We start from the raw sequence: 26,728 nt of genomic DNA on the forward strand, positions 1-26,728 counted from the left end.
TGACGTTCTAATACATTGAAGTCTATGGGGCTGTTGACGGTGCCGCGAGAGCGTCCGAATTTTCGAGCATGTCCGAAAAATCGGGCGTCCGAAAAATCGGCAGTTGACTTATATTGTGGGAATTGAGCGCGCCCTCCCCATCGGCGCCTCGTTCCCCAGCTAGCGCGTGTGCTGGCCCCGCGCGCTCGAGCGCCAGGAATCGCCGTTAATCAGCGACATGGCTACCATGGCTACGCCGCCAGGCCTTTTTGCTCGGTGCGAACCATGCGTTGGTCTTCCCCGCACGAGCTACGCGTCCGAACATGCCTCAACAATGCTCATGCCACCAAGCTAGCTTACGTCACTGCCAACGCCTGTCTTCATTGGCCGCCGGTGACAACCCCCGTCCCCCTTGAGCTCGCTTCTGCCTGGCGCTGGCTTGCCCGCGTCAGATGCTCTCAGGCCTGCACGAAAGGTTGACGCGCTGCTCTGGCAGGCGGCTTCTCATTCGTGTGCTCGACTGCTGCCCTTTGTGTGAGAGTCGTAGCGCCGCTGGCAAGCGTACTCGATCGGCCTTGCGGAGTTTCCTTTACGGCCTGCAAACCCGTGACTGTCGTACTGTGCTGCATCTTGGGTTAATAAACCCGTGTTTGTTGACATCCTGCATCGAGTGCATTTTCTGCGCCGTGCCGGAGAGTCGACGAACCCGGCCGTAGCGTCTTTGTTCGCTGCGGCAGTGGAGAACGTCGCGTCCCTTCACGGTCGCCTCATAGGGTAAGCTTTGTGCTAAACCTATCTCCACCTAACTGGCGCCCAACTTGGTTTCGGCATGGCATCAGAGCAGTCCCTCTCGAGGCGCTCGTTCCTGCTTGATCCCGTGGGAACAGACTTGATCTTGTTCGATGCGGACGAACCAGACAGTACGAGTTACGGTCGCCTCGGCGGCCCTCTGCCTTCAGTCATCGGGAGAGATCCCTTCTTTGGGGCCCCCTGTGGTGATGCTAACCGCTCAAATGGGGACTACAGTCCTAGCCAAGCCAGTTGCGGGCTTTCTCAGCTGTTCGAGACGCACGCGCTTACAAGCCCCTCCAATGCGTTGTCTCCGCTGCACCCGAGCCTTCCTACCTAGGCCATTTAGGTGTCGGCATGCACGCTCTCACTGACCCACCTTGGTCAGGAGCGCAAAGGGTTGACAATGTCGTGCGCGAGCGAGCTTGCTTGGCCGACAACGTCGCCGCGTTTCCCGACTATCGCATGCCTCAGACTCGCGTAGGCGGCACTTTCGACAGACATGAGCCACCGTGCTCTGCGGTCGATACGTTTGCCTATCGCGTGAGGCCTCATGCACCCGTCGGAGCGGAAACAACCCAACACTCCTCCATGCCATTTACTGGCCCTTTTCAGTCTGACGTGCATGCCGGAGTACAGGCGTGTGACCACGCCTGCGTCGGAGCAATCGCCGCTGCACGCAACTGCGGCGCAGCTCCTAAACGTCCTGCTGGAAGCGGAGCGCTCGCAGCCTTGTGCTTTAAAGGGACCGACAACTGCACTGTTGAAAAGATTGTCCGTCGCATTGACTAAAACCAACCCTGTTTATCTCGTGAGAGGTGGATTTATATTTTTATTTCTTTATTGAAAGTCGTGAAAAATGACCTTTGGCGCCTCTGGCGGCAAAATCATAAATGGTCCGATGAAGCCGGTCACGTGACCGTTGATTGGTGTACGTGTTCGATGACTTTTCTGTTAGTACTGAAATATTGTTCATTTCTTTATATTAAAAGATATTACTCCATAAAAATGTACATATAGGCCTGCGTTAGTTGTATGCAACAAAGTGGCGCTGCCTTCGCTTGGCGTAGGCAGCCTTGACACAGGCGCAGGCAACCTTGGGCGCAGGCGCACACAACGCTGTACAAATACCGAGAAGGTGTATAAAGCCACATCATCTCATTGTAACAGCTTGCTATTTTCAAAAATGGTTAGAAAGCTCAAAATAAAGGTGGTTAAGCATAGTTACAGTAACTCCTGCGAAAGCAGAACAACGACAGCTTTCACAAGGGCTAGCGGCATCGCTATCAATTCTCAGCGTTGCTGAAGCAAGCCTTCATGCGTGTTTGGAGCCTTTCAGATTGAAAAATACTGCTTATAAAATAACTACGTGCTTTTAGAATAAACCACTGCAGCTACAAACGCTACGAAGGTAAGCTTCCTGTTGCGCAGTAAAAAACTGGGTCAAGAAAAATCAGTTGTCGGTCCTTTGCTTTAAAGGGAGACCTCGAGTCCCCTCAGCCAAGCGCACCGAGTAGCCTTAGGGTACCTCTGCCCGAGTACAGCGGTTATTCGGACCGCACGAGTGCCACAGAGTACCTCGAGGTGCTGCACCGCTATCAGCAGGCGATGTGGCTGAACGACGGCACAATGCTAGGCAGCGTGTTGCCTGTGTCGTTGACACTTCAAGCCGCGTGGTGGTAGCGACTTGTCGGCCACCAAGCTCGGTCGATGGAGGAGTTTAGGGCGCTGTTCCGTAGCGAATTCCTTCCTCCTGACTATGAGCGCCGCACGTGTTGTGAGCTAGAGCTCCGAACACAGCATCCCGACGAATCTCTTCTCGAGTACGTCTGGGCTTTGCAGGAGCTCTACCTCCTTGCTAACCATACGGCATCATGAGAAGGTAGAGCGAGCCATTCGCAAGGCTCATCCAACCTTCGCCGCTTACCTTCGGGGCGCCCGTGATCGTAACCTGAACGAGCTGGCCTCCGATGCGAAGCGTATTCAGGGAGACATACTGGCGGCAAGACTCTCTACCGCCCGCCGCCACTGCTGTCCGCTTCTCTCGAGCCTCGTTGTGCGTGGGCTGGTGGTGACTCTACTGAAAGTTGGGCGAGTTGGTATTCGTTCATGACTTCTTTTGCGCAAAACGTACACGGACACAAGGAAAAAAGAGGCAGACAACACAGGCGCAAACTCACAACTGATTTATTTTGAACAACGAACTGCACTTTTATCTTCACGTATAACAAACGCCCTCCACCGGTGGACCCAGGAACACACGGAAAAAACTAAAGAAAACCTATTCAGCGCTACGTCATGATAAGAAGCAAAAACCTTTTTTTTGTTCACGCATTTGTAGACGGATTGTTGCACGTGCCTTTCAAGAAGTCGAATTCTTTATCAGACATTGTGACAGAAGCTTGGCTAACGCACTTTTCTCCCATGTTTCTTATATGGAAAGCTTCAATCAACTCCCTGTTAATTTTTTTCCTGTGAGTTGACAGAATCTTTGTGTCTGTAAACATTGGTGCGCACCCACAGGACCTGCAGTGATCCACCAGATGTGTTCGTCCTGAACTACGTAATGCAGAGTCATGCTCCCTCAACCTGGTGTTTATGCATCTTCCAGATTGCCCAACATAAGATCTGCCACAGCTGAACGGAATCTGGTATACCACTGCTGTTTTGCAAGACCTGTAATGGTGGCTGTGTTTCATCTGGCAGCTGTTCTTACTCTGCGTAGTGCCGGACTCCACCATCTTTCGGAGTCGTGGGCACAACTTTGACAGCTTGTTGGGTGCTGTAAACACCGAGGTTACACCGTATCTCGCTGCTACATTCTTGCAGTTCTCCCATATGTTCATAGGTTGTCCCATGGCTTGAAGAATGTAGCAGCGAGATACGGTGTAACCTCGGTGTTTACAGCACCCAACAAGCTGTCAAAGTTGTGCCCACGACTCCGAAAGATGGTGGAGTCCGGCACTACGCAGAGTAAGAACAGCTGCCAGATGAAACACAGCCACCATTACAGGTCTTGCAAAACAGCAGTGGTATACCAGATTCCGTTCAGCTGTGGCAGATCTTATGTTGGGCAATCTGGAAGATGCATAAACACCAGGTTGAGGGAGCATGACTCTGCATTACGTAGTTCAGGACGAACACATCTGGTGGATCACTGCAGGTCCTGTGGGTGCGCACCAATGTTTACAGACACAAAGATTCTGTCAACTCACAGGAAAAAAATTAACAGGGAGTTGATTGAAGCTTTCCATATAAGAAACATGGGAGAAAAGTGCGTTAGCCAAGCTTCTGTCACAATGTCTGATAAAGAATTCGACTTCTTGAAAGGCACGTGCAACAATCCGTCTACAAATGCGTGAACAAAAAAAAGGTTTTTGCTTCTTATCATGACGTAGCGCTGAATAGGTTTTCTTTAGTTTTTTCCGTGTGTTCCTGGGTCCACCGGTGGAGGGCGTTTGTTATACGTGAAGATAAAAGTGCAGTTCGTTGTTCAAAATAAATCAGTTGTGAGTTTGCGCCTGTGTTGTCTGCCTCTTTTTTCCTTGTGTCCGTGTACGTTTTGCGCAAAAGAAGTCATGGTGGTGACTCGTCACCCCGTAATCCCCTTAATCATGAGGTCGCCTCCACCACGAGAGAGCAACGAGACGCGCCAGACGTGTCGGACCGCGCTCTCGAACCGTACTCGTACGCCAGGGCGTGGTGCCCCTTTGCACTGCAGGGCGAACGAGAACGGAACCCCCGTGCCCCAATGCACGAGGGGAAATCCGATCGCGGAGCCCCGCTGCTGCTAGTGAACGGAAGCCTCCTAGCTCTCAAGGGTCACCAAGATCCCTCACTGATCAGGGAAAAGGCGTCGTCTGCTATCGTTGTCATGAGCGTGGCCACACGGCGCGAACATGCAGCGCACCCCACTCGACGCAAGGGCTTGCTCGCCCTTCGGGAAACGGAGTGAGCCGTCGGTGAGCTCCCCCTCGCCGGCAGCAACAGCAGTACGAGAGCATGGGGGTGTAACCCAACCTCTGGCACCGATGGCGTGTCGCGCTGGACATGACTTTCCAGCCACGCTGGCGCCGTTCATCGCCCTTACGATCGCTGGTCGAGAGTTTGTGGCGTTGCTGGATAGCGGAGCTTCGATCTAGCTGTTCGGCGAAGAGGTTATGGCTCATTTGCGCGACCGCTCTGTCCGCATTCGAGCCTACGACACTGCCTTCCATCTCGCCAGCAGTAGCACCACCTCGTGCGGCGCTGTGCAGTTGGTTGTGCACTGGGTGAATCGCAAGTGCCGACAGCACTTTGTGCATCTCCCGGGTCTTTCCGTGCCCATGATTCTTGGTCGTGACTTTCTCACACGCGCGGGTATCGTGATAGACGTCGCAAGCGGAGGCTACGGGGACGGCCCTTTCAGTGCCCTAAGGCCATTCACTACAGCTCCCCTGGTCTCGGCTGCCCGTAAGTCGCCGGACGCCACGAGGGAGCAGGAGGAGAGGAGACAAAGCATAGCTCTTTCAGCCCGTGTCCTTCACTCTGACGCCAAGACTGGCCCTCTGGCCGACGCGGCGGAAAGCGGTCCGTGTCTACCTCGTTCTCTCGAGCATAGCGCTACCGTGGTGGACGAGGTCTCGGCTACGCCGGTGACCACCCCGGTAAGCAGCAGCTCAGATTGCTCGCTGCCGCCTTTGCCGGACAGCTTGTCGAAACATGAGAAGGCACACCTGTCGTCACTGCTGACTCGTTTCAGTGACATGTTCACTGAACGTCCGGGTTGCGCCTCTCTTGTGAGGCACCGGATTGACACAGGCGACGCACAACCGTGGAAATGCAATCCTCGCCCCGTCAGTGTGGCCAAGAGGAAAGCAATTGACCAGGCATTGGATGAGTTGATTGAGACCGGAGTTGTCCAACGCTCAAACAGTCCCTGGGGTTCACCGGTGGTAATGGCCCCCAAAAGAGACGGCTCCTATTGGCTCTGTGTGGACTACCGCCAGCTGAACGAGGTCACGAGGAAGGATGCTTATCCTATGCCTAACGTTGACTCGATCGTGGCTGCTCTAGGCAGTGCCTGCTATTTCAGCTCTTTGGATGCTAGCCACAGTTACCTGCAGGTTCAGATGGAGCCGGCTGACGCGGAGAAAACTGCGTTCACCTCTCACAGAGGTCTGTACGAGTTTACCCGCATGCCGTTTGGCTGTTCTGGAGCTGCAGCTACGTTCCAGAGACTGATTGACCGCATCCTCGGGGACGCTAAATGGCAATTCACCATGGCGTACCTGGATGACATCGTCATCTTTCCCGAACGTTCAAGGAGCACCTCCGCCACTTGGAGGATGTCCTCGAGAAGTTGCGTGCTGCCGGGTTGACCTTGAACCTGAAGAAAGCTCAAATAGCTGAGGTTCGCATTTCACTATTGGGCTTTATTACCATCGACAGGTGTCGCGTTCTGCCGTGCGAGGAGAAGGTACAAGCCATTGTGGAGTACCCGACGCCGGCAAACAATCAGGGCCTGAGGCGCTTTTTGGGCATGGTGAACTACTTCCGTCAGTTTATCCCAAACTGCGCGGACCTCCAAGCGCCCTTGACCGCGCTGTTGAAAAAGTCGGCACGAACGAGCTGGGGGCTCGAGCAAGAGCGAGCCTTTAACTCTTTCGCTACCGCGCCTATTCAAATCGTTCAATTTGAACGATGCATTTCAAGTTTGAATTCTCGCGCCGTCGCACAGTTTACGGGCGCCTAGCGCCATCTAGGTAAGAAAGTGGAAAACACACGAAGGGATCTGCGATATTTTACTTCTTTTTTGCAACGGGGAAGTTTTCTCTCGCCGCAAAAAGTTTCGGGTTGCTGTGCGCGCGTGTCGGCGTCATCATCGCGTGTAGGCGTTACAAAAGACGACGCGTTTCTCGCGAATCCAGCGCATCAACAGTCGATTTTGAGGATGTAATCAGCATCAGTGAGTCTGGAGAAGATGTTGACTCATCAGATTTCAGCACCGATGACGAGGATGCGTCGTCAAGATTCTTGGCACTGGCGAAAGACATGTTCCCCCTCCTCCACCTCCAAAAAAGTCCGAACACAAGCCCCAGGTGCAAGAAAAACGCTGGAATTGCAAGCTCTGCTATGACAAATGAAAGACACAGATGAAAACAGCAGTTTTGTGTCAGCCATGCGGCGTCTATCTTTGTTTCATCCCGACGAGGGACTGCTTTCGAGAAGCTGACGGCCCGCGCAGTCTGGGACAAGTTGACCGAGGTCTTTACCCGTTTTGGCTTTCCGGCGGAGTTGATCACGAACAATCAATGCATCCTATTTCACGGCCAAAGTGTTTGTGGATGCGTGTGCTGGCTTTGGCATTAAGCACCGCAAAACAACCACATTTCACCCACAGGCCAACCCGACTGAGCGGATAAACGGAACCTCAAGCCCTTGCTCACAGCCTTTGCGCAGCAACACAGGGAGTGGGATGCCTATCTTAACGAGATAGGCTTCTTTTTGCGGTCGACGGTGAACAGTCCAACTGGGTACACGTCCGCTTTCCTCAACTTTGGGAGAGAGCTGCCTAACCCCATGGACCGCGTTCTGCGGGGCGGCAGCGGGGCGTCCGCCACGAAAGCCGGCCCGTCTGGCTACACGGTGGAAATGCGCTCACAGATGGACGCAACCCTCGACCTTGCGCGTTCCAACCTGGCAAAAGCGTGAGCTGGACAGAAGGCTCAATACGACCAGTCGCATCGGGAAGTGCACTACGATGTCGGCGACCTCGTCCTCGGGCGTAATCACGTCTTGAGTGACGCCGCCAAAGGCATCTCTGCCTCCCTGTCGGCCAAGTGGTTGGGCCCATACCGAGTGCAGACCAAAGTGTCGCCTCTGGTGTACAAGCTGGCTGACTCCCAAGGGAGGCAAGCTGGCGGTCCATTTAACGTCTCCGACCTCAAACCTTTCGTTGCCAGCAGCAACCACTTCGGAGGGGGGGAGGCGGTCACTGAACCGCAGAAAAACCGTGAGAAGGCTGGCCTTAAGTCACGCCACCGGTACAACCTGCGGAAACGCACCTAAGCAACCTTTCTCCCACTAACAGGTGGCCGGACTTTACTCCATGCCATGATAGTGAATGGAGAATAACCACTAAGGTGCGGCGGCACACGTCTGGAAGTGGTAGAAGGCCCTCTTGGCCGAAAATACTCCTTGACGTGTTGTCCAAGCCATAACCTGGCAAGCGCCCCCTTTTGTTGGGCAGCACCGTCAGGCAGGCACCCCTTTTCAGCAAGCCGGCTATGCAGGGGGCCCTCCTGTCCACTCCTGCATCGCCCAGTCATCTCCCTGCGCCTGGCTCTACCGTGCCACCAGCCTGTTTCTGACCAGCCGGCCTGCTGTTCCCTGGTCCTTCCTGCTGTGGTCTCGTTCCTACCGTGCAGCCACCTCCAACCTGCCTCATTCGCCTGGCAGCTTCGGCAGCCGCCCTCGGCGGCTGGTCCGTCCACTCAAGCTATGGCCCAGGCCCGAGCGTGGTCGCTCCGGCCTTCGTTCCTGGCTGCCTGGTGTTCCTGTGGGCCCCCGTCCCAGCGACTTTCGGCGGTTGGCTGCCGCACGCAACTGGCAGCCACGCCTCGTACGTGCCCGGCTGTCAACCTCTCCAGACCGGCGAACTTCAAGCGGGCTGGCTGCCCGCCCTTGTGCAGTCTTGCCCTGTTCCTCCTGGGCTGAGAACCTTCTCCCGGCAGTGGGCTCTCCCTAGTGGTGGAACTTGTGGTGAAACATTTGGTGTGACCATGGCCGACCTTTGGACTTGAATCTTCAGGAAGACGACACCCCGCTATTGGACTTTGCCCCGTACGGGGGCTGGCCAACGGGGGGGGGGGGGGGACGAGACCTCCGCGCTCTCGCAAGGATGACCCGAACGCATGGCGGGGTAAGCAGCTGCTGACTGCCGAGCCGCGCTCGTCAGTGTTTATTATCCACACGCGACCAAGGTTGCCCGCCGAACCTGGCGAGGTAACGAAACTAAGCTAGGCAGGGCGCCACACACTCATTACAGTTAGTGCGTACACTGCGTACCGCAATAACTTTCTGCAGCATAAAAGTTTACTGCGCCGCTGAATTTGCCGATGCCAGAATGTTTTCCGTCTTTTCCAGAAGTGCAGAAATCGGTCGATAAATGATTCCTACTTCCGCGCCACTGCGGCGATGCCTTTGCATGTAAGCATAGGGAAAGAACGAATGCGAGGTGGCGACAACCGACGAACGCGCCAGTATAAATTATCGCTGACAACCTTATTGCAATAAGTATCATCAGCTACGTTCTCAGGCACGCGTGTCGCGTAGCGCTACTTTAAGCCAACTGCACGCTTTTAGCCGCCGATTGCTGCTGCTCGATGTGCAGGAATGCGTTCAAGCGCGCACAGCTTTGTAGAAACGAAAGCAGCTTGTTGTCGTGGAGTTGAGCGTTGCGGGTCGTGCACCTAAAAACCTCACTGCATTGACGCTATTACGATAAACACATGCGCACGGCACAGCGAGCGTAGCGCTGTTGTAACCATACTGCACGCTTTTATTAGGCGGCAGCCCAAATGCGCCTCCGTCCGCTGCCATGACCACTAGAGCATAGAGGAGTCCGCATCACTTGCAGAAAGCTAAAGTTGCGACATGGTTGCGGCATTGCAGCATTGCATTAATATTGAATTGGATTGCGTCGGCTGTCACGACGGCTCGGGCGCTAGTGGCGCCATTAACGCCATCTTCGACAAATCGCGCCGGTGCACTCCGGGGTGTCCAGGTGCTACGTTGATTGGAAGAAACAGAGCACCAGGGTGCCTCGGTGCGATTTGAACAAGATGCCATAACACATGCAGCAGCGCAAGTGTACTAGATGGCGACCATGACATACTTCCGCTCGCGAAGCGCGCTGTCTGCAAAAAATTAGTTTCGGTTCCAAAAACCATGTTGTGGCGCAGCAATGGCATAAATTAGGCAAGAAAGACCCCGTTGGAGAAGTATAGAGCAGTAATTTCCAGTTGGCGCAATTTGTGCAGGGTTCCCACCACTGTGTTTGTTTTAAGTTTATTTTTTACCGGGATATGTGTTGATTTAACCTTTTGGGGGACGTGGGGGTGCTATCACCCTCTGTAAAGTCGTTTGCACCTCATGGAGCACGCGTATTTCCCAGATTAGCCGCAGTTAGGTTTAACAGCCGCTGAACGAGAAGTGGCGCTGTGATCGCGCAGTGCAAGGTGGCGCCGCCCTGTCGGTGAGGATAGGCCGACGTACAGAAAACAACAGCGAGTCTCTTTGGGGTTTGGCGGCGTGCGCAGGCGAACGTCTCCCGCGGTGGGTCCATGGGGACGATACTGCGGCTCACTTCCTGTGGCCCCCTCATGGTGAATCGAATGTCTGTGACGCCGCATTCGCGGTACATTGTGTGTGTTATGTTTTCTGCATATTGTACTGGCATTGTATAAGGTTACTTAGCGTCTTACTAGTTATGTATTAGATTCGGCACGCGAGCTTGTCGTATGTATAAGCAGGTTAATAAACGTACACGTGTTGGTTGCCTGGACGGCGTCAACAGTGTCTGTGTGTTCTAAGAGCAGCGCTCTATCTCTTCAGACGCCACAAGTTCAATGCATTTGGCCCCTCTCGAGAGCGAAGATATTTTAAAGAGCAGTTCCGCAATAACAAAAGTTTCAGGTAGTGATTCGGAGCGTTTTTTTTCAACCCATGACCTGGTTGGGAACTCAGACGTTTGAAAATGCTGGAGACAGAAGCGGGTATTTCTACTGCAAGCAGCAATGACCGACAGCCACCGGCTGAAGCATGGGACGCCATGTCGATGGAGCAATACCAGACACTGTTGAGCTGCACGACTCCTTTTGCGCAGCCTGAGCACAAGACGTGAGATAGCTTCGTACACCAATTGGCTCGACTGGTTACCTTTGTTCGGTCATTGCATCTGTGGTGGCCTCCCTGCACAGCAAGCTTAAAGCAGGGGCGCTAAAAAAAAGAGGCTACAGATGGTGAGCGGAGCGGCCAACAGCTGATAGTCGTGCCTTATGTGCATAAGATAAGCCTTAATTTGAAAAAAGTGGCTCACAGGTATGGTGTAGCTGTTGTATTTTTCGCACCCAACAAGCTCGCCCAACTGTGCCCCCGCATCATGGGCACCTATAAGATTGGCTGCCAAGTCAAGCACACCAACCGTTACACCTGGCGTGCAACAGGCATGGTGTATGAATCACCCCAAACCTGAGGGAAGCCCTATGTAGAACAAATGGGCTGATGCGTAAATGACCGCATGAGGGATTTTACTATGCACCTTTCGCCGCATTGCAAAAGCTGCTCTTGTGAGCTGTGATTCCATGATGTAAGGATCCTTGGCAGAAGTAAAGATAAAACGGTGCACGAACTTCGGGAGGCATTCCACATAAAAGAGAAAAATTTTGATTGTGTTAGTCAAACGTCCATTTCATTGTATGAAGCGGAATGCAGCTTGTTTAAGTTCTTGGTCTGATATGTCCCCTATGGCCTGTGCAACGCGTCTGCGTATTGGGAATGGTGTGTATACATATATAGTATACACCACACATTCCTAGTCTCGATTAATGTTAAAGCCCCTGTCCTGTCATCTTGTGTTTGTGAAGAATCAAGTTACAAAAATGTCTGTTAGCAAGCACCAACTTGCCCCGCAACATGTTCTGCTACGCCAGTATCGCTTCAAGGAAGAAAATACCCAAGATCAATAGCGCTATTAGCTTTGATGCAAACTCAACTGTTCACCGTTTGTTGCTCACTGTGCATTGTAAGTGAACCTGGCTTATCAGAACTGGTCCCAAGTGTCTGACACTGGACTTTGCACTAAGTCCATCATTTCACTGTAGCAGCGATTAGTGTTTTGTGTGAAACAGAAACTACACCAAACAATTTATCCCATAAGTTATTCACTTTTATAGTTCAAGAACATGCACTTGCAAAGGCATGCAGTTGGCATGGAATAATTTTCAAACTGGTTAACCTTGGGGCTTTCACTATAACCACCTTTCAGAACAACCAACTACAGTCCCAGCCACCAAACTTTTGTGGCACTCGAATACTGCTATAAGTGGATCCAAATGTACAATGAATATAACACTTGTTACGAGTGACAATATTAATGAGAACTAACAGACAATAATGCCACGGAAAGTATAGGGGATGCTATTTGTAGTAATTTATTAATATTGTGTCTAACAAATAAAAACGAGCTCTTCAATGTAACCTTCTTTCCTTGTTACGAGTGAGTCGCATGGTAAAAACAAAGGGGGGACTGCAATAGAGAAATGGCTGCTGCCTTTTGGCTGTGGATTGTGTTGGCTTGATAAGTGGGCCTCTCTTTGTGCATGGGAGCTTTCCCCGCTGCTGTATGTTATTGACTACAAGAGGCAAGCTTTATCACAGGCTGGGTTTTTGAAAGCTAGAATGCCTTTGCACCAGATTATCTGCAAGGTAGGGAATGCTCGCCAGCGTGATAGGCCCTAACATGCTTGCACCATTTGTGCACAGAGGGTCACGGATTCGCTCACCTCTCAGTGGTGGGATCAGCGCAGATGAGAGGGTACTTGAGTTCAATGATCTCGCCATTGCGCTCCTTGAGTTGGTCTTGGTTCTCCATGTAATACTGGACCAGTTCAGCCAAAGTGGCAAAGTTCTCACCCCCGTACAGGTCATAGTAGTCGCCCGTGTTGCGAATCTTGATGTGGGTCACCACACCATTCCTCCTGCACAGATGAGAAATTCTTGCCTGCTCATTCTCTGGCAAGCTACAATGGCAATTTACTAGCTTTCTGCAACACAAAGTCTGCAAACACACGCTTCTAACTATTTGAAAAGATAAAAATGAGCTACAACATCTGAACACTGTCAGTGACCTCTTCAGCAGATTTGCGGGAGCCTCAGAAATAAGTTTCCCGATAAGACAGAGCATAAAAATAAGTGAACACATTTGCTTTCATAGAAGTCTGCAAAATACACTGAAAACAAGGACAAATAAAAAAAAGATTTAGCAAAACAGTTGCCAGCACTCGGTGGGCAACACAAATACAAAGGCCTTGAAGCACCCAGAACCGTGCTCAACTTGTACAGATAGTGCTGCAGAATGGGAAACTGGTCCGGCTGTGCTTGATTTGCATCTTGAAAATGACACACCAGGCACTTGACCTATTCGCTGCCTGCGTCTACATTCATTCTTCGAGACCAGCAGAGGAAGCAATCTGGCCCTGCATGTGTCGAAACCAGATGTCGTGCGTACCACTATATTGAAGAATCGCTTCGTGTATGAAATATTTGAGGCAGGAGACGGCAGTTGCATATGCATTTGACGGAGCCTGGCTACCTTGGATAGAGACTCATTCTTAGACTAACCACACGTGCATCAAATACACCTGGATATAACGATATTGAAAAATTCCCGAATAAATTCTTTATAAACAGGTTTTCGTTATATGCAGTTTCTACACAAAAATTCAGAAAAGAAACCCACAAATTAAACACAGGGGGTATTGAAGGCAGAGCTCAGCCAAGACATTCATTTAGTGGCAAGAAACTGTGTTATCTTGCTCTATTGCTTGTTTGTGAGGGATGGCAATATACTGGACGTTCGGAGGACATCCAGTGGTGGAAGCGACATTTTGCTTTTTGGAGCAGATTCTGGAGCAGAAAAAATGCTGCTTTGGAGTAGCAATCGGTGTTTTTGGAGCTGATGGCAAAATATTCTGAGCACCTCCTGGAGTTTAAAGCATCATTGAAGCCTTTCATAAGCATTAATATTTATTATTAAACATATTGCACATACAATAGTCAGTGCTAATTGCAAGAAACATCATTAAGCAGATGAATGGTCACTGAACACTAAGGAAGATGAGCTATATATTTAAAATGCCAGTACTTGTGGCGCAGATTATATAAAAGCGATAAAGCTGAACACCAAACGATAAAAGTAATCACAACCACATATGACCATCACCAAAGAAGCAGTTTATGAGTGGTATGAGATTAAGCAATCTTATTTTCATGCTTCACCAAAAAACCCTGCACTGAAAATAAAAAAAGTAACTCAATGAGCTAGCTATGCACTTAAAATGCCTGTTCTTGTGGCATAAATGAGGTCAAAGCTGATAAAGCGATAAATATAAGTCACACATCACATTTGCAACAGCGGCAGTTATTAATCAGCATGATATTGAACTCATCTCAAACACATTTCACTAAAATAGTCCGCTTGTCAGGTACAAATATATTGTTAAGTGATATATATATTGACAATGCTAGTATGCAGCTAGTATAGATGTGGCATACTAGGATGATAGCATACAGCTTGTTTATGGTTTTGTTTAGGCTCGCTGGATGATCACACGGTTAAAGTTAATTGTTTTCAGCTTCCCAGTGCCATTTCGGAGCAGGTTCGGAGCAGTTACTAACAAAAATTACAGTTTGGAGCAGCATGGAGAAGCATTTCTCTTTTGGAGCAGTTTGGAGCAGCACTTCTATTACTGGACATCAATACAACGAACGCTGCTCCATCATCGTCCAGGCCTCCACTGAGGGCGAGGCCTGGAAGATGAGGGCGAGGCCTGGCCTCCGGGATTAGCTCCGGCAACGTGCCGTCACGTCGTCTGAGCTAATCCCGGAGGCCACGGTCTAGCGAACCCAAGGCATGGCGCAAGACGGTAAAGCATGTGATGAATCGACCTCCGATCATCCGCTGTTGTCTCAGACAGTTTCCACCAGCGCCTAATCTGACATCTCCTCAGTAGTGATGGCACAGTCCTCAGCAAAAAAAAAAAAAAGCAATCAAAGCTGCACCTCGTCAGGGGCTCCTCCAGTGTAGGGCCTTGATGCCCGCATGCTCCGCTGAGGGCGAGGACAGCCGTGTCGTCTGCTACGACGGCCGCCATTGTGCCTCCCGGCGCAGCTAGGCAGCATGCGAAACGCGCTACACAACGCTCTTGCGGTGCGCGGATACATCGGGAAATAAGTGCATGCTAGCGAGCTTTTTATTTTGTAGCGTTAGCTACACTGGCCGAGCCGGAGCAGTTCATGTACGAGGAGCAGTGACATCACACGGCGCACAGCTGGTGCACCGGAGCTGGTGCGCACGCCTCGCCGATCTGCGTATTCCAGAGGAGTGGCATCATAGCCGTGGCAGCGTTGCCCGGTCCCAACTCCGGGCACGAGCCGCTGCCATAGAGATGCTGCCGTCTCTATGGCCACAACGCCGGCGCTGCGCCGGGTGTTGGGGCCATAGAAACGGCAGCGTGTTACTACACTGACCACCGAGCAGTCTTTGTGGCAAAAGAGAAATGGCGTTGAGGAAAAAATAAATAGACGTGTGACATAATGCATACACCATGTGTGTGTGATTGAAGCAGCAGTAAGCATTATAATGAAGCTATTCCTAACAACCAAGAGAGCTAAGAATAATCAGTTGAACCTTAGCTCGCGCTACGTATATCCTGGCATAACCGAGCTAAGCCACTACATATTTTTTATTTTCTTTCTTGAAGCTTGGACAGCTTTTAGTGCTGTTGTTGCCTAAATATTAAAGGAGCACTGACATCAAATTTAGGCATGTCAAGATTATTGCATCCACGAGTAGTTATTGACCCCGTAGCGATTCGCGACCCAAAATGCCATTGAGGGACGAATAACTATCTGTTTTATTGATTTAGATCACCGGTATCTAGCACGATTCAAAACGGCCTGCAAGCCCGCCATTTTTTAGCGCCGGCAGCGCCACCTCCAGACCGCGCCCCAGCTGACCACTTGTCTACAGAAAGGAGTGGCGTGAGGCTGAGCTGCTCAGCTAACATTTCGTCTGCTAGGCGCACACGTTCAGTCATGCCTTGTCACCAGCATCGCCGTCAAGAATGTCGACTACTATTGAAGACGACATTCTAGAACTTGGAATCGCCGCGATTCGCGACGTCGCGAATCACTTTCGCTTCGACGCTTTGCAAAACAGCGATTCAAAAATGGATGCCGTTCCAAGTAGCAACGAGGAGGTGCTCGGGGACGCACGCTTGGGCCATGCTCGCTGGTGTGTCTCAATTAGCTATATTAGAGAATTTTAGCGTGCACGGCATTCCGGTATACGCAAAGTGGTCTATGGAATATCGGTATAGCGAATGCACACCAGCGGAAAAATAGAATACGTTAGGTTTCTACAATAGCAATTCTGTGTTTGTAAAGTTCTTTGCACCGCCAGATGGCCCCACCTATCTGGCCTCTTATGGTTACGGCTGCAGTAACCCGATATTATGCTAGCGCAATGAAGTCTACGGACGAACTAAAATTCACTATTAACGCTACCTGCGTGTTACTTGTTAGCAATGATATTTATGTATACGCTACTCCGCTTTGATAGCTTGTCGTAGTGTACCTCACCGTGTAATGAAACGACACACTCATTCCGCTTTTTCCGCGCTTCCAACAATACAATTTCCCGACATGCCGACTGACGAACACACATCGAATCTGCAAGGAAAGAATATTGATGCACACACACATAAAAGCACGGACTCAGGAGACTCGGACAAGCGCAAACTTTCAACTAACTTCACTTTTCGTCGTCAACAATATATGCCATCAGTCACGTCACAACGCTAATCGCTTTTCACTGTCAGATCACAACAAGCCACGCAAGAATCTCTTTTCACCATGCAATAAGGAAACAGTAGGCTGGCTAACACACGCGTTTCCTCTAGTTGAGATAAAATAGGCTTCTAAATGTTCCCGTGCGGTGCTATCTTGGCTTCGGCTCAAAACTCGGATCGCTCGGAAATTCGGTACGCACATGCAATGTCGGACATGCGCTGGTAAATGCGCGTTCTGTTTATTAATTATGGTCAATTCATGTTCCCTTGCACGAACGTTGATGCACCTTCCGGTCTGCCCGACATAAGACTTTCCACATGAAAGCGGAATCCCATAGACGACACCAACCGCACAGGCTACATAAGACATTTCGCGCTTCATGCCACACACTCCAGGACACGGTGTTAGAAGTACAGGTGGAACGACGCAGCACCGGCGCCATGCGCTCGCTGCGTCGAACTTCGGTTCCTCCGCGCCGTCACGCCGCGAGATGGCAGGAGCAGTCAAGAGGCTCACAGCGGCGCGCGCCGGCCTCTCTTCCGACAAAGCCACGGTGACGAAGCAGTTGTCGCCACATTGCTTCCTCGTTTAATTCTTTTTGTGCGATGGCAGGTCATGCTATTCGAGTGAGAAAGCCGTGAAATGGGCAAAAAGTGTTTTGTGCCGCGGTGCAACTCTGTGTACAAGACCTGCACTGAAAAGTCGATTTTTCTGCACCCCGAGATGCGGAACGCCTGAATGTTAGGCGCCATGCGATTCCGCGCAAGGACCGCGTGCTGCAGTCGACTGATTACGTGTGCGAGAAGCACTTCGAGCCGAGGTACATAACGAAGACGTGGGAAGCAGTGAACAAAGGGCACGTTCTTGTGAGCACACCACGAAAGGCGGCTCTGGCTAATGACGCCGTGCCGACGAAGTTTTGAGTTCGTTTTGAGTTCATCGTCTTGAGTTCATCCACGCCGTGAGTTGGCCCGTTTTTTTTAACACCTATGTGCGTGTGCAGTCTTTCTCTCTCCGTGTGAAAGCTACGCTTGTTAACAATGAGAATATCTGGGGTCTTACGTGCTGAAACCACGTTATGATTATGAGGCACGCCGTAGCATAGCTCCACAAATTTCGGCAATGTGGTGTTATTTAACATGCACTGACATCGTAGAGTACACGGGTCTCTAGCATGCCGCCTCCATCAAAATGCGACCGCCACGGCTGGGATCGAACTAGGGAACTTCGGTCAGCAGCCGAGTACCGTAACCGGTGTACCATCGCGGTTGACTGGCTACGCTCGTAAAGACTAGTAACGCTGTCTTCGGGTGACTATGCAAGACATAAACAGTGAAATATATTCCTCAGTTGGCAACAGAGAAGAATCGGAAACATATATCCACTATTCATAATGTCTCCCCTTCTGGCACTGCCAAACCAGGATGCTTTTTCATATCCTTCGTCGGTGCCTCAAACTTAGCTGCTGGCATTCGCTAAAATTCAGTATTTTATGCACGACCAGCTAAAAAGTCGTATTCGTGACACATCTTTTTTATCCGCGATCAACGACCGCAAATTACTTCGAATGTTCGCGACAGCAAAGACAGTGTGCATTTTCTGTTGTAATACTACGGCTAATGCGGTATTTTTTCTAACTATCTAAACTATACTTCTACAAATAGAACTAATTTTTGTCATATTTCAGCGTGACGTCACTGTCATATCTTTAATTGTCCGAATGAGGAAAGCATATGTTGAATTTGCCACCACCAACCTTCGCGGTGGCAAATTTAAATATTCAACAGGTAGCGGCTGTATCGTCCAAATTTCGATTTATTCGAAGCTGTTATTTATTTATTTATTTTTGCGCTCGTTATAGCGCGAACGCACAGTTTTTTATTCATTTCGAGGGGCGGTCGCGGCTCCGAAGCGACCACGCCTGATACCGCTCTTGAGCCACCAGTAGTGTAGCGCCATCTAGGGCCCTGTGAACAAGACGCCACAAACTGCGGACAGAAGTTCGCCGCTTCCGGAGGCGCCGTCGGTCCACCTATAATACTTCTAACACCGTGCTCCAGGACTCTTCTTAGCCGAAGAAATTTTCGGGCAGAGCTTTGCCAGCTTGCGCGGGGCTGAAAAAACCATCTGCACATCGTGCCTGCCCGCAACCTTCTTCAGACTGTGAGAAGTGCGGTGAATGTAGGGCAACACTACAGGGCGGCTCCTGGATTGCGGCCCTGGTGTCTTACTGGAACGGGGTGCTTTTGACTCTCACAGGAGAGCCTCTGCGACTGCCGTAACGAGCGTGCAAGGGTATCCGGCTTCCAACACTCGCCATACTTGATTTCTAAAGCTGTCCTGCATAGCATGTGGGCATGACTTTCCAAGCGCAGACCCCAGACAAAGCTTCACTATCGCCTGCTTAACTAGTTTCGACTGCGCTGAATCATATGGCAGCAGTCCCTTCTGCGCTCGTGGGCTGTAAGACCATCACATGTGAGTGCTTAAACAGAGCCTTAAATCTAAAAACTGCAACGAGTTATTGCAAGGGATTTCATGGGTAAAGGTCAAACCCTTCCCACACTGCTGAAACGCGTCAAGGATAGAATGAACAGACTTGTCAAGATTAAGGTCAATGGGTTTCTTTAAAAGTATTAAAAATCGTCTACATATCTAAAAACTTTGATAACATTAGTTGTCTCTAGGATGCCAGACAAAGAACGATCCACATCCGCTAAAAATATGTTACATAAAGCAGGTGCCACACAGGACCTGATGCAAATCCCTTGTCGCTGCAGATAAAACCGGTTCTCGTGGGCTACAAATGTAGAGCGAAGATAAAATTCAAGTAACGACATGAAGTCATTCACCGACATACCAGCGTTGTTTTGAAAGTCAATGGCCCCACCGGCTTCGATGCACTCACGTACAGCTACAAATAACTGGCTATGAGGAACAGAATAAAATAAATCTTCAACATCGACAGAGAACATATAGTCAATACGATTTTCCTCCTGCAGAAAACGCGCAACATTGTCTGAGCTCTTGGTACCGAAAGGGTCGTCGACCGTTAACACATTTAAATTTCTGAGCAGAAATTGGCTTACTAGGTGCTGCCAAGATCCTATTTCACTTATTATTGTACGAAACGGAACTTCCGGCTTGTGCGTTTTCGCAGTGAAAACACTGAGTGTGTTGCCTTTGCATGCAATAACGCCTCTGGCAAATTTCTCAAGCTGAAGCTCCTTACACAAATCGGCTGCCTTTGTCCTCACGCGAATAGCGCTACTTTTAACCTCCTTAAAATTCTTAGTAATGGCGTTCCTAGCCTTCTCATTGAAACTTACAGCATCTAAAACCCCAAACCCACCCCCTTTATCGGCTTGAAGAAGACGGAGGTCACTGTCGCTAAAATGCTTCACGACGAGATCTGTCGGAGCCCGGCACTTCCGTCAGTGCTACATAAGTCGGGCAGACCGGAAGGTGCATCAACGTTCGTGCAAGGGAACATGAACTGACCATAATTAATAAAGAGAACGCGCATTTACCAGTGCATGTCCGACATTGCATGTGCGTACCGAATTTCTGAGCGATCCGAGTTTTGGGCCGAAGCCAAGATAGCGCTGCTAACCGTCCTTGCTGGTCAAACCCGAATGCATCAAAATGAAACATGAAGTGGGTGTGGCACTATGTTGTTGTGTAGAATGCCATAAAACTTTGCATACGCGCAGTACCTGTGCGTTTTTCTATTTCTTTTGTACCTGCTGCGGCGTCCCGTGGCGTCAGCATATATGGGCATCAGGAACGAGTGATGCGAAAAATCATCGTCCCGTAATGACGTCACCATATGACTTCATCACGACGACACATATTTTGGCGTGACGTCACGTGATGCCGTCATCATATGACATCATAGCTTGGTCAGAAGTGGGCAGATCACAGAAGCAGTGCTAAGTCGGGTGAGGTGCCTCCGATCATGGAGGCAATGCAAAACCATGCTAGGTGTGCAAAGCTTTCAGACAGTTGCTGAGCAGGATCAATACATTGACTGAGAAGAAGATGGCTTTTGCCTTCGAGTCGTCCTAAGTGAATGCATAAGGAACCCTGTGAGTCTTTATTAACTGGTTTTCCATGAGGTATTCATAGCACAACTCGACCTTGTTTTATGTATTTTTACTGACCCAGCGTGTCTACTGTACACAATGCTGCACAGTCTTCTTGTTTTCATGCGTCTTATTTCTATAGACGCTTCGCGCGTACTGTTTGTACGCGCACTCCTGTATGAGCCTTCATGGCTTACATTCTTAATAAATAAATAAATAATAGAGAAATTATGCTTGCACAACGAATTTAAATACTAAATGCGCGTGTGTAAATGCCTGCCGTTCCCCCTATTAATATCTAGTGTACAGGTCATTTATTTGTGCACGTTAACTCTGCGCTGACAGAAGCAAATACACAAATACAGTGCTCCATGGCAAAATTCGCTGAGGAGCTGCCGCTACGCTTCATATTGATCGTGAATGATTAAAAAAACAAGAACTGCATAATGATTTAAGACAGGACGAAAAAGTAACCTTGAAACACAGAATCAGTGAAGAATAAAAAAAGATTTAACTGCACACATACATACGTGGGCATCAGACAACATAGAAGGCGTACTTAAACTACGGAAAGGAATTGTAGCGTGCACTATCTCACAGGAGTACCGCCACTAGCGTGGGTTCGGACTTAGCGAGCCACAGGGCCGCGTTTGCCGTCGCCTCGCGTGAACTAGTGTGCCGCTGCACGTGTACATTCGGGCGCAAACAGAGGCGCCGAGCGCAGCGCGGCAAGTACACAGTACTGCTCTCGAGACCCGCAACACTTTATTGCCTGCGGCAACACCACAAACGCAGTACAACGCCCGCTCCCAAAGGCAGCGGGAGAAGCAAGACAGGCTTAACCACGCCACGGGCGAAAGTACAAACACAAAGGGTGCCGCTAGCACGTCTCCACGGGCAAAAGGGCTCACAGCGACACGCCGCAGGGGGAAACGGTCCCTCGCGACTATGCTGCGTACTCTCACGATCCACGACCACAGGGCCCGATCGCTCGAGCAAGGGCAAACTCCGCTCGCGTTGGTTTCGATAGGTACGGCTTCGGCGTAGTAAGACCACGCGCGAACACACCGCACCGCTCTTCGGCCTAGCGTTTGGAAAAGGGACAAGGTAAGGTAAGCGCTCGCCGCTGGCGCAAGGCACCGTTAGCGAACTCCGTCCGAGCGGGCCCAAACAAAGGAGCCGACCGATGGGAAAGAAAATATGTGCTTACCCTACGAGGTCCAGAGAGAGTCTGACCCTCCCACCGCGCAAAACGTCTCGCGAGACTCGAACGCGGCGCCACCGTCGAGATCCGGCGCCGGGGTGAGGGGGGTTAACGTCACCCCCGCTCGCCCAGCGCCGTAGGACGGCGGAGGAGGGGAGCGGCATGATTGGACATGAGGATGGGAGAAATAGGCGAAAAATCCACGCAATGGCGACGGGCAAGCCTCAATCCCCACATCCCCCTCTCCTAAATTTGCCCTTTACCAGTCTGCAAAGGCAGCTGGCGGTCACCCATGCAATTAAAATAACACTGCTATGAGCAACCACTAGCCTCAGTCCAGCCCTGGAGCTGCTGCTAAAAAAAGAATACATTATAATGCGAGAAAAATCAATAACGAAGACAATACGCTTGAAACACATAATACAATAAAATGGCGCTGTGGAAGAGAGGTAAAAGAAATTAAGGCAAGTGTTCATGATGCTTGCGCAAAAGAGCGTGCACAGCGCGGAGGGGAGGCGGAGGCAGGAAGCTTCTTTGAAGTCCTCACACCTGGGAACGGGCTCACCGATGGCGCATCGCTCTTGACGACGATTAGCCTGCGATTCCGACGAACGCCGCTTCGGTGGTGGTGCGAAGGTCCCGGATTTTCGGCTGGAATAACGGGAGACCTCGCTGGGACAGCCGGCCCTTTCTTTTTTGGAATCAATAAGGCCGACCCGAACTGGCTGCAAGGCGTCCTGAGTTCGGCAGAGAGCAGGCATACCTGCTATGTCACAGTGACGTGAACAGCGCGTCACACAGACAAGGACGATAAACCGACGAGGACTAGCGCTGTCCTCGTCGGTGTTACGTATCTCCTCACGACTTGAAAGTCTGGCCACTATGGCCTCTCACAGTCTCTATCCGAATCGGACGTTCTTACTTCTTGGTGTTTGCTGCTTCGATTCGGTGCCCAAGTCGACGCCCTGTCCCATCGTCGAATCTCCTGTCGACACCTCAGAGTCGTCGTCGATGATCAGACCCCTCGCTGACCATCTTCCTCGGCGATGCCTCATTCTCAGTCGAGAACACCGGTCCCTCCCAGCTAGGCCTAACTGTCGGCCTCTCCTCAGTGCCACGAGATCAAACTACCGACGTGGCTCCGTGATTGTCGGTGGGTTGCCGTCTCGTCGAGCTGGGGTAGTGCCGCAGGTGCTCCGAGAACTGCGTGATGAGGCTGCCGCAAGCCCGGGAAGCCTCGCTCGGTAGACACCAAGGTCGACGGCCACCCTCCCGGGACATACGCAACGCTGCCTTCAGAACTTGGCCCTGCTGTTCCCGTCACGGACGCGACGCTGGCTTGCACCACCTTCCTCTTGGCCAACTCTACCGAACAATGCCTGCTTGCTCCTATGGGGTTCCGCACCTCAGTTCGGGTCGCATGGCACGCGCCTTTTTCCGGCCAATGGCCAGCGTCGACATGGCGGGGGTGCACACCATCGCGTACTTTTCCATTCCCCGCACACCATCGACGCATTCCGCCGTCCAGCACGCGCCCCATGCCCCTTTACTCATGACAGTCGGTTTTTCGTGCTTGGAATAACACGTTTCGAGCTAGTTGGTTGTGTGTTTCACGCGCTGTTCACGTCACTATGGAATACCAGCTAGCCCAGTCACACACCCTGCTATGTCAGCTGGCCTAGCGCAGGAGCCATGATGGAGAGGGAAGCCAGGCTTCTCGGCGACGGCCGAGAGCAGGGCACCACTGGTCTGTCTGGCGTCAGCGGGTCATGGCCCCGAGTGACCACGTAGATGAGGTGAATTCACCACGCACACTCTTTCTAGGAACGCACAGACGTACCACGCACGTACGCACGCACACACAAACACGTCACTGGAGCTCTTTCACCGAGCGTGGCCCACGTTCGCCGTCCAAGGCCACTGCGACTCACTTTTCACGATGTCATGTCGCCAACCGTGCGCGCTTGCGCGGGAAGGCGCAAAGCGTCCTTCATTCCTCTCCCCCGCATAAGCACCAGTATTCACGAACCCTTCCGCAGTAAGAGAACAAAGTAAAGGAGATTCACTCGCTGAATTTCAAGCAAGACGGACGTGCCGGCCACGATGTCCTGGATTACTCCTCGTATCTCTCGCTGATCGGCGCCCCGTGACGGTCGCCTCGCCCGCTAAGCCGTGCGCCGCTCATCGACGGGGCCTCCGCCGCTTCGTCAATGTTGTGCACCGTGCCTCTGGCTGTTTCGTGGTCCCGTTCTTGAACTCCCGTGACCGTCTCCCCCATCTTTCCTGTCCTCTTCTATCTTCGTTGGATGGATGTCCCCCTATCACTTCTTTCTCTATTTTTTCCTACTTTTCTTTTATTCCCTCCTTACCCCCACCCCCATAAGGCACTGCGCCGTGTCGCCTATAGGCAGACAGAAATTAGGTGCCTTTTTCCTTTCCTCAATAACCACTGAAAAAAAGTAAAGAGAACAAAATGACACTCAATATGCGGTAAATACAATCGAAAAAAAGTATTAAATATACATGAGTATTCAAATAAAACAAAAAAAACTAGCAGCAAACTGGGCGGGCCGACTTCTTTACGAGCACTGGCCATAAAGAAGTTAGCATACTGGGGCTAGAAAGTAAATGAGGGCCTTCGGTTGCGGAAAACAGAGTCTACCGTCCGGCGCGAAATCACAAAGGTGACCGCTTCCTCAGATTATACCGATGCGTGGTCCGAATGCGGTCCGCCACACTGGGTGTGCCCCGTTGCTTGCGCGAAGTGCCACAGGGCGCTGGCGCGAGCTCGTCAGACCGTGACGCAAAGGCTTTCAGGTCTGCGATACGGGCACGGCTGAGTTTTCCCGAAAGCGATCTTTCAGCAAGTACGCGAGTGGAGTCCAAGCTTCTCCACTCGGTACGGACCAAGCCACTTAGGAGCGAGCGAGGCTGACAACCCCTTACTCGCGTCACTAAGGGCGTGGTTGCGCTTCAGGACAAGATCGCCCACCTCAAATGCTTGCGGTCATATTGGGCCTTCTGCTGAGCCCTGGACGACGCCAAACTTTGCCTTGCTTTACAGAAAGCTCGATAATGCCGGTCCCGAAGCTTTGACGCGTAAGCAGAACAGTCTGCCTGCATCTCCTCGTCCCCGAGCTGGCATTGAATAACACTGGTCACCGGATTTGCCAACTCCCTTCCAAAATTTAAGAAGGCGGGCGAGAAACCAGTCGAGCGACTCTCGGATGTTCGGATTGCGAACGCGAGTTCGCTCAAATGGTCAGCCCAGTCCCTTTGACTTTCGGCAAAGGCCGCCAACACTGGTTTGAGCGTACGATTGACGTGCTCCGTCAAATTGGACTGGGGATGGTAGGGTGAAGTGGTTCAGTGATCAATTCCAAGGAAACGGCACGTGACACCAAACACCCGAGCGGTGAAATACGAAGCATTGTCAGTGATAAGCCTTTCCGGAAAGCCGAACCGGCAAAACACTTCCTGCAGCTTCTCGAGCCCCGCTCGCGCTGTCACCTTCCGAAGAGGGAACAATTCCACCCAGTTCGAAAAGTGATCCACGACTACCATGAGGTGAATGAACCCCTGCTTACTTCTGGGAAAAGGTCCCATTAGATCGCAGGTGGCCACTTGCCACGGACGCTCACTGACAATCGGTTTCATCAGACCAGGTGGCTTGCCACCCCTAGACTTCACCGTTTGACAGACGTGGCAGGAACGGCAATAGCGATAAATGTCACGCTTCATGCCGGGCCAGGTCACCGTCTTGCTCAGTTTTGCGAAAACTTTGGAGCCACTCAGGTGACCGGCCATGGGTTCGTCGTGAGAGGATCGCAACAGTGCGGCTCTCAGACTTCTAGGCATAACCACCTTAAACGGATCAATGGACTCGTCATCGGTGGCTATATATTTCAGCAGGAGCCCGTCATTGTCCAGCAAATATGAATCCGCGGCGGACTCAGCGACACGCGCTGGTTCCAGCCCCCCATCCGCGCCCGCTGCAGGGCAAGCAGCCGGCGAGTGGCGCCTGCGCGCGCCACTCGGCTGTGTATATATGTAGGAAGACGTTTCTGAATAAAGCTTAGTTGCGAGTAGCGCCTGTCCTGTACATCAGTGTTCCTTCTTAGTCCTTGTCGATTTTCGCGCTAGCCAATTTTGAAGATTATAAACCAACTAGCCCAACAACGTATACTATTAAGCGTAACGGCGCTCCCTCTCCCTGAGACCGTCGCACATTTCATGACAAAACGGATCACTTTGCTGTGCCTTCAGTAGCTCTTGTCTGCTGAAAGCGATTCCCATTCTCCCAAAGGGAAGCCTGGTATCGCGCCCACTCAGGACCGCAGCAACCGCCGCTTGCGTCGGCGTCACAGGTTCACTCTCGGCATCGTGGCCTTTGGAAAGCTCACCCGCTGGCCGGCGCTGCGGTGCGCTGTTTGCCTGGATAGCAGCCAAGGTTCGTCCGAATGCGGACTCGCCCTTTTCGCCGAACGGCGGCGAAGCCGCTGTTTCGCCCCCGACGCTTGCTTGTGCAAAGGCACCGCTATCAGCTGTCGCACCGGAATCAAGGTTCTCGGCAGACAATGGGGCACGAGATAGTGCGTCAGCTACCACGTTGGTGCTCCCCTTTCGATACTGCACTGCAAAGTCATAGTGCTGTATCAGGAGAGCCCAGCGCGCCAGCCCACCCGCAGGCTCACAGAGCCGCATCAGCCAGCTGAGCGCACTGTGATCCGTTTGCACCACGAATTTCATCCCATCAAAGTAGACGTCAAATTTCCGCAGTGCAAACACGATGGCGAGGCACTCCTTTTCGGTAACGGAATAATTTTTCTCCGCGAGTACCAAGGAGCGGCTGGCAAAGGCCAACGGCTGCAACACGCCATCGTATTCCTGTAGGAGAACGGCTCCTAATCCCAGATCGCTCGCATCAGTCTGAACAACGAACGGTCTGGTCAGGTCGGGGAGTCTGAGCTGCGCTGTCTCCGCAATGATGCTAGACAGTCGGCAAAATGCCTCTAACTGCTCAGGTCCCCATCGCCAAACTGCAGACTTACCTAAG

The 26,728-nt window shown here is 51.5% G+C and overlaps 1 protein-coding gene across 4 annotated transcripts in view; it reads right to left on the reverse strand.

The window, feature by feature from the left end:
* Positions 1-26,728, reverse strand: part of LOC119389320 (tyrosine-protein phosphatase non-receptor type 11) — a 344,133-nt gene that overhangs the window by 261,732 nt on the left and 55,673 nt on the right. For all 4 annotated transcript variants that reach the window (XM_037656526.2, XM_037656524.2, XM_037656522.2 and 1 more), the window contains one exon: positions 12,315-12,509. In XM_037656526.2, the coding sequence (XP_037512454.1) occupies positions 12,315-12,403 (89 nt within the window). In that variant the 5' untranslated portion in view covers positions 12,404-12,509. The remainder of the gene's footprint in view (positions 1-12,314; positions 12,510-26,728) is intronic.

This window comes from Rhipicephalus sanguineus, chromosome 4 (assembly GCF_013339695.2).
Source record: "Rhipicephalus sanguineus isolate Rsan-2018 chromosome 4, BIME_Rsan_1.4, whole genome shotgun sequence".
Classification (NCBI taxonomy): Eukaryota; Metazoa; Arthropoda; class Arachnida; order Ixodida; family Ixodidae; genus Rhipicephalus; species Rhipicephalus sanguineus.